The 9,103-nt window shown below is 32.2% G+C and overlaps 1 protein-coding gene across 1 annotated transcript; it reads right to left on the bottom strand.

The window, feature by feature from the left end:
- Positions 1-2,972: 2,972 nt before the first annotated feature.
- Positions 2,973-7,765, bottom strand: LOC123692837 (larval cuticle protein 65Ag1-like). The gene is made up of 3 exons (XM_045637634.1): positions 7,686-7,765; positions 3,738-3,829; positions 2,973-3,351 (listed from the first exon to the last, which is right to left on the bottom strand). Exons 2-3 carry the CDS (start codon positions 3,744-3,746, stop codon positions 2,977-2,979), a joined length of 384 nt encoding a protein of 127 aa, XP_045493590.1. The 5' UTR covers positions 3,747-3,829; positions 7,686-7,765; the 3' UTR covers positions 2,973-2,976.
- Between the last annotated feature and the right edge of the window lie 1,338 nt (positions 7,766-9,103).

Here is a 9,103-nt window from a genome sequence, read left to right as displayed (position 1 = left end):
GTAGATCTTAAACGGCCCATAGAAACAAACTTTCTTCCGACGACATATTGTTTGAATTTGAATAATAGATGCAAAGTTTGCTGTATTGGTATGAGTTTGTTTGTTTGGCAGGTTTGGAGTACGTTTTAATATTAACTATGTTACTAGAAATTTCCAAAGCCAACAACCATGATATAAAAAGGAACAAAATATTTCATGTCCTTTGAATTGCAAAAGTTTTAACGAATATAAGAGATGTTTCATTTTGTGCTTGTTGACAGTAGAGGAAACGACGGTTTCCCGAAACACATCAATACCGCTTTTGGTTAAAAATATGAAACGTTTTTGTATATCTGCAAATATACGTTTTCCCAAAACTGGTACAGGCTCACGATTCGTAGCTTATTTTCATAAATATATTCTGGATGACTGATGATTCTGAATTTAAAATAATCTTAAAGCGGCTCTACAACGTGAAAGCTTGTTTATTAAATTATTAAATTATACTTGTTGCAGACCAATAATGTACAATTAAGAATTATTTATACTTAGAATCATAGTAATCGCGAGCCCTGATGTGTCCGTCATAAGACGCGTCGGCAGTATCCAGTCGGCAAGCGATTCCTTAATATCGCTGGCAAATATCGGTCAGAGAGTTGTGATGGTAAAACCAGCTACTCACCTATCTGCAGCAGGGGCAATATTGGAATTGAACCCTAAATTGGCTCCTTAATTTGTGTTCTGTATAGGCAAGCGGGGGCAACTTAGAGAACAGAAAAATTGCTTCGACCGCCGTTCAAACGAGATTGTTCCAATTTTGCCCCTGCGTGCGTGCAGGTAGTGAGTAGTTGGCTTAATTATTAAGAGAATCATTAAAGAAAAAAAATCACCTATCGAACGATCGATGACGTTCAAATTAGCCCATCACAAGTCATTACTGTTGGACGCCGAGGGAAATAAGTAAAGTTTCTAAAGCAACTGTGAAGCTTCAGTGTGTAATAAAACTTTTTTATCTCACACATTGTTGTTTGATAAGTTATTATTTTTGCTGTGAAGAATGTTAAGGAGATAACTCCGGATTATGATCACAAAAACTTCGCATGAGAAGAAAAAGTAAGAAATACGTCATGTTGAAATTAAATAATGTAATGAAAATATTTTTAAAATAATGATAAATCATTTAAAAGTGAAATAATATGTTTCATTAACATTATGACAATTTAAAATTGTATACTTACACACTTATTTTACAAACCTTAAAAATATATTTTTAAATTTATTAAAATTTATTTTATATAACATTAGGTACAATCGTATACATATCACCCGAATTCCATAAATTCTGACGCAGTTCAGTAAATTCATTCGAGTTTCATTCAAAAACTATTCACATGACACAACCAAAAGTGAACCAATACTTTATCTAAAGGTATTTATAAAAGTTTTCGCTGTCCGCCAAATTCCAATTTTCACTGTTTTAAACAATGATAGGTTTATTTAATCCAGTTTATAAACTAACTTGTATTAGAGAGGACGGTTCGGGAGCCGATACACTTTCGTTACAATATTTAAACACAAACTTTCAAACTAAACCTATGTAGTAAAAAGCTACGATGAACATCCGGTACATCGTAAAGTGTTTTATTTAAAAAAGTAAAATGTAATAATTATAGGTAAATTGGTTTTGTACTGTCATAATTAAGCTTTAAACAGCTCTCTTTTTATATGTCAACTAGCGGTCCGCCCCGGCTTCGCCCGTGGTACATGTTTACGTTTTCTCTACATAAGAACCATCCTCGTACTTCAAGGAATATAATAAAAAAAGAATTAACGAAATCGGTTCAGCCGTTCTTAAGTTATGCGCTTTACCAACACATTTTGGGATTCATTTTTATATTATAGAACATTAAGATAATTAATTTGATGTGTAAGTATTAAATAGAACACTTTCACAAATTGGAGAAATACCTTAATCCATACAATGGGGCGTGATTTTAAATTTAAACTTCATTGAATTTATTACTATTAAAAAGCGTTATCAAGAACTGCACAATAGAAATACCATTAATTAGTCCACGTGTTATTCCTTCATAAAATCAATTGCACATATCAAACCTCAAGCAATCACCTTATTACCTAGTCTTCTTTTTTTTCTTCTATACATTCCGCGCAATCATCTTCATACATCAAGTTCGAGATTGCAATACAACAAACATCCTAACTCACAAAGTTCCATATTAGCAGGATTGATAGACAAATCCCAGTCGTTTAACACGCTAAAATGCGCATCGGTCCGCCCCGATGTGCCGCTGCAAATATGAATCATGCATAAGAATTTTCCGGTACTCACGACATGGTTCAATAAATAGTGGAGTTATGTTGAATCCCAAATCTTCAAAATCCTTTAAGAGCAATGTACGCATCATATCTTTATAGGTTTACACAACAGCAAAAAATCATAGCTATCTAACCACATAAGTATTTATATGGCTATTTATGAAACAGAAAAAAACTATTCATATTAGGTGTAATCATTTAGCATAAGGTTTGTAGACTTTACTTGATATATTGTGTTCTGGATAATTTTTTGTGGATTTTTTTTACACAGATATTTTGAATTTTAGATCTTAGATAAATTTAAATTATCTAGCTAAATTTACCAGCTTAGGTAGTTGTTAATTACTTATAAATTTGATAGATATACAATGGTGATAAAATATATATGTATTATTATAATAAGTAGGTGTACCTCTAAAAATTGTCGTTTTGAGTGATGAAGAATTTGAAGCATAACTAATTATTTTATCCTAACTGTACTTTGAATTGGAACCACATATTCGAAATATTTACTAAAATTTAATGTCTTTTTTGCGTTCCAAGCTGTGTTTGAAAAAATCTCAAATAATTTAGCTAAAGACAGGGAAATTTGAAATAAAATAGGATACATTCTTGAAAGAGCATTATCATTTATTCATAAGCATATCGGTCTTATTTTATTCACTGAGGCACTGCAACTTCCGCTATAGGTTCCACTACGATGGGTTCTGGGGCGACTGGGAGGTGATTGCCTTCAACATGAGTGCCATCGAGACCAGCTGTGAACTTAGTGACGTATAGTTCACCATCATCACTGATGAACGAGACTTCACCTTCGACGATGAGCACGTAATCGCCTTCCTTCTCAGCGGGTACAAGGTGACCGCGTTCGGACACCACGGTACCTTCTGCTGTCACGTAACGGAGGGCATATTGTCCAAACTCATCTCGTACTTCTTCAAACTCAAGGGCAGGGAGAGCACGACGTGCCTTGAGCTCCTCTAGGGCAGTTGGTGCGCAGGCCACTGCGGCTACCATAGCAGATAATACAATAAGCTGAAAAGAAGAAATAGATATATTAATAATTTCTAACAATTGTCTGCAATTAAAACTATTGAATTTCAGCAAAAAAAAAATAATTAAAAATATGCCCGAATATTAATCTAGCTAATAAATTTATTTCCTTTCCAAAGCCAACACTTTTTCCAATATCAAAATTATAAGATTCTTATATCACAGAAAAGTGTTTATATTTTCCAAATCATATTTCTGTCTAATCTAATTATTCTAAATAAATAATCTATTTCTGTCTAAATAAATAATATGTTTAATCATATATTTATTTGGAGAAACGGAATAAAGATCAACTAGATCGTACAAAACTAATAGGAAACGTTTTTAATTATTACAATAAAATTGTTTTACATTTAAAAATTTCTTACCATCTTCATGATGATCTTATTTTCTTCTGTTACACTGAAGTGTTATGTGAATACTATTCTTCTTCAGAATGATGTTTAGTTCTAAGTTGACACTATTTATATATGTTTTAATGTTCATTAACAAATTAAAGAATGTCGAATATTTAAAATTAAATCATAAATAATGAGTGTTATTAGCAAATGTTTAATTATTGTCATTGAAGTACTTATAATATAATTATCCATTGCATAATAAGATTTTTTTTACTTCAGTAAGTATTCAATAATTATTATCAAACTTAAAGAAAATAATGTCAATATGTCTCAAACTAATCGCTTGATGGTATTCTTACAGATCAAAATATACACATGTCTCTATGCTGTTTAAATCAGGATTAACTGTTGAAATAAAACTGAAACATTACCTTTTAAAAAAATAAGGAGCAATTGAATGAGAATAAATCCAATACATAAGTAACATCATCGATGTTTTCAAAGCTTATAATATTTTAAAGTTTTTCTTCTTGGTCATTGCGATGATAGTATAAATATGAAGGTAATTGTTTATATTTTACAATAGCGATTGGTTGGATGTATGTTTCTACGTGTAATAGAATATAAGTCGACATGCAAAGCAAACTGGCAACCTTTGTAGAAGTTTTGTAATGGAAAATTGAAATTTATCGCATATTATGATATTTTATATGACAATACCCAATTATTTTTTGTCTGATTGAAGTAGTTGATGTTAGGATAAGCTTTTTTTCTATTTTTTCAAGTTAAGGTATCAGCTTCAGCCTTTATTTAACCTAGATATAATGGTAAAAATATAATGAAGTATATTAAGCAAACTAAGTAATAAAATATGATTACTACATTTTCGCATAATATCATGAATATTGGTAGCAAGGTGATTGTCCGCCCATGAAATTAATAACCTAGCTTAGTTTTATTTCAAAGAATAGCAAATGAGAGAATTTATATTTTACCTTGAATACAAGCTAATACAATAAGCTCAGTAGAATAATAGTGAATACTAAAAAATACACTATAGTTAAACGGCATAACTTTCTGCAAAAAAATATCTAAATTGATAGGTACGATCCTTGAGGAACCTTCAGAAATTCTAAAATGTAATCAATTTGTTAAAATTATTACGATTTTTTCAACATCTTTATTTCTTATTAATTTCAGCCTTGAACTCATTTATAAGCTCAATATCCAATCCTTATACAGCTAGAAATAGTACCCATTGTAGAGCTGTTATTTTTAGGAGCATTGAGAAAAGTGGTTGTATGACTGGTAATACCTTAATGCTGAATCATAACATTAAGCATAATATGTACTTGTAACTCTACTTACGAAAGTGTATTTTGGTCTTCAAAATATATATTATTATAGCGGTTTACTGACATGAGAAGTAGGACTGAGTTTTCGAATAGAACCTACAGTGTAACAGTTTAGATAATAGGTAGGATAAATACATAAAAAGTGCATTGCTATAATGAAATCGGTGGTAGTTTTAAAAAAGTGTCTATTCATAAGCATACGTGGGCCACACTGAAAGTTTTGCGTAACTAATAAACAAAACAATTTATTTGTCCAATATTATATTTACTACTTTTTAAAGTATTCTCCGCTACATTTAAAACACTTTTTCATCCGTTCAAACCATTTCTGGAAACATGAGGACCATTGGTCCGAGGGTATGTTTTCTGCGTGCTGTTTGAAAGCAACCACGGCCTCTTCTGGCCTCGTAAATGTCGAACCACTCATTGAATCATAGATTTGTGGGAAAAGAAAGAAATCGCAAGGTGCTAGGTTAGGACTGCGTGTGGCATGAGTCACGTGCTCTATGTTTTCAGTAGCCAAAAATGACTTTGTTTTGTTCGCGGTGTGCGCCGAAGCACTGTCATGGTGCAACAAGATGCGACTTCTAGGTCGCTTTTCTCTTATTTTTTCTAAGACATTGGGCAAAAAAATAGTGGTGTACCACTCGGCATTAACAGTCTTTTGTTACTCAAGTGGGATAGTGCAGACAGGATTCGTCTTAGAGAAAAATAATGCAATCATTTGTTTGCCAACCCTTCTCGCCTGCCTCTATTTGGTTGGTTTGCTGTCACTTTCAAACACCCACAAAGAATATTGGTGTTTTCTTTCTGGAATATAACCATATATACATATTTCATATCCTGTCACGATATTATACACGGCATTAGAATGTCCGTAATTGTACTTTAATAGCATTTCTTAACACCAATCTACTCGATGTCGTTTTTGTTATGGAGTGAGTTTGGGAGCAATTCACCGGCAACCAATCTTCCTAACTTTGAAATGTTCATGTAAAATTTTCTGAATTTGTCTCATATCAATCCCCAAATGTCCTCGAATATCCTAATAAGTGATATGGCAATTTTCTTAAATTAGTCGTCTGATGGTAGCCATATTTTCCTCCGTGATCGCAGTTGAGGGTCGACCTTCACGAATTTCATCATGAAGAGAAACACGGCCGCGATGAAATTCAGCATATCAATGCCTTACAGTGCTCAAATAAGGTGCTTCCCTCCCAAAAGTATTTTGAAGGCGAGCAGTGCAAGCTTTCGGAGAAAGCGAACTTTTAAAATCATCAAAAATCATCGCCCTAAAATTGTTTCGTGTTAGTTCCGTTTTTGCTACGGACAACGAACTTCAACTTGAGATAAAAAAAAATTGACACGAGCTTTCAGCCAAATTTTTTTTTCCTCAACTTATGAGACTTCATAGGTTAAAAAAATATAACATTCAAAATTCAAACATTTATGGGTGGCTAGAAACGCAAAACTTTTAGTGTGCACTAGGTATTAGGTATGTTAAGGAAAACACGAATGAAAAGTATTGAGTTTAAAGTGAAAACTAAAAGTTAACATATAAATCGTTATAAAATTGTTTACTTGATTAATCATATTAATTAATTCATTAACAAGTTTACTGTCACTATACAATTCTACATGTTAAACATATTATTATGCTTTTTGGCATAAAGCCACGATTTTTAAAACGATTGAAAACTGTTAAGCTAGAATCTGTGTTGCCGGTACACATACTAGAACTAGGTACTACTGCTTATTCTATACATATATTATAATATTATTCAAATCAAATAAATATTTTAACAATGTAATATTTCAAGCTTATTCATCCTTGGAACATGTCTAGATAATATTACTTGTGCTTCTACTATGCAGGTCGGCCGTCGGATTCCTGAGGGAGGCGTCACAACTACTACACTTATCTTGATATTATTGTGATAAATTCGTTTTCTACAATGTTTAACATTATATTCTTGAAATATACGCATCGATATGTTACTGCCATACGGGTTTTACTCTCGGGATCACACAATTAAGACGCAATATAACCGTCGAGTAAATGCATCCAAAACGAAATCCCAAATCAGGTTACCTATTAAACTCATAAATTATGTATAGAAGAACCTGAATAAACACACAATATGAATAAATCGCGAACTGTGTTTCACCCATGATATATGCGGGTACAAATTGGATTTATTTCCAGCTTTTCCTTCACTTGGGTACAGAATAGGAACTATTATTCCGATGAACGATGACACGCCAACGATTTTCGGTTCCTGATATATAGGTATAGCGGATTTCAAAGCGTCCCATTTCGATTCCATCCTAATCTTTCGTATTCAATGTAGATTTTATTGTTATACAAATACGGAGGTTATGGATTTTATTGCCCTTTTTAAAGGTTTAAATTTAGAGAAAGGTTTTGAGATATTTATCTATAAATGTTGGAACAGATTTTAACTTGGCACAAAGACAAAAATATATCCTTTATATTAATGTTAAGAGAGCTTTCGTAGTACCTATGGTCTTTCTAGTTCTATGTCGACAATAACTATAACGTTAAATATCAAGAACTTTAATTATTTACGTTTTGTATGAAAACCAGAAAAATATTTACTTTAAGTTGCACATAGCTTGCACTTTACACATCAGGGATGTTATAAATGACTAGATATTATACTTTCTTGCACAAAAAATATGTTCAATGTTCATATCGAACTATTAAAAACTGCTAACATGAACCTTTCTTAAGGATTACCTACAAGTATTGAATTCAGTAGTTGAGCACCAAGCTACGAACAAAAACTACTACGTGCTTTATCTCAGTCCGATTCACACATCATGGCTCAGACGAATGACGTCATCTTTTGTTCTTTCATTTTACAAGCTGTTGTCTACATGCAGCTAAGAGTCTGAAGGGTATTCAGCGAAACGTTTCAATGTTCCTTTGTTAACTCGATATTATGACGATTGCTGCATCGCGACAAATACTTTGAACGATTGGAAAATATTCTCTGGTTACTCAAAAGATAAAATTCCGAACATACGCTTCCTTTATGATATAAATACTTTTAAGTGATTGGAGGAAAAGAGCAGTTGTGTATGAAAAGTTTATGTAACGAATGTTTCTGGAAAATAAACACGGACGTTATATATTTTAAGAGTAAGTATATATCTTTGTTTTACGTTTAATATAATTAGTATATAATATTTTCATAAAGAGAATTTGCTCTACCTTTAATGTGTAGAACACAGTAACGAAACATACTTACAATCGCAAAGTTAGCTAATATGTTACAACATTCTTATAGTAATGTCTTTCACGTATCTGTACCGATACGAGAAAGAATGGCCTCTACTACATGCAAATGCTATTTGGTGGATTTATGCTTCATTTTGAAACAGCTCATTCCTATTTCGCTTTGTGTTTTATTCGAATTTTACCGTAATATCTATTTTTGTTGTTTTTCCAGCCAAATTGTCCCCGGAACGAAATTGTACCTTCTCTTCTTGTCATAAAGTTTTATGTCCAATGTCTTTAGCCCCGACACTGGAGCTTTGTCTTTGGGGACATATATTTCAATAACTCCGTAGTGGTACCACGCATATAAATCCTTCTTTTGGACACTTGATAATAATTTACGTGGATAATTCGCTGCCGGATAATTATTGTTAGGATTAATTGCGATGTACGGAAAAATAAACAATGTGCAAAGGGAATCTCGTTTTTTATTATTAAAAATTTATTCAGGTCACGATTGGTTATTCAATGTAATGTAATATTCAGTATTAGCTAATATCTTATAAAACAAGTTCCAATTAAATATAACATTTAAATGCGTAATTAACTATAACATTTAAATAATGATAATCGACTTAATAACATCACTAATGAATAATATTGTTCCACACATTACCTACTTTCCTTTATAAGAGCCGGGCAAGAGGGAAAATGTTTAGCACATCGCAGCGTACCTACAATAAGCAGTCATAACGCTAATTAGATCTTTCCGTCGAGGACCACCTATAACTCTA

This window comes from Colias croceus, chromosome 6 (assembly GCF_905220415.1).
Source record: "Colias croceus chromosome 6, ilColCroc2.1".
NCBI lineage: Eukaryota > Metazoa > Arthropoda > Insecta > Lepidoptera > Pieridae > Colias > Colias croceus.
Note: the sequence above shows the minus strand (reverse complement) of the source record. Positions and strands in the feature narration are given on the sequence as shown.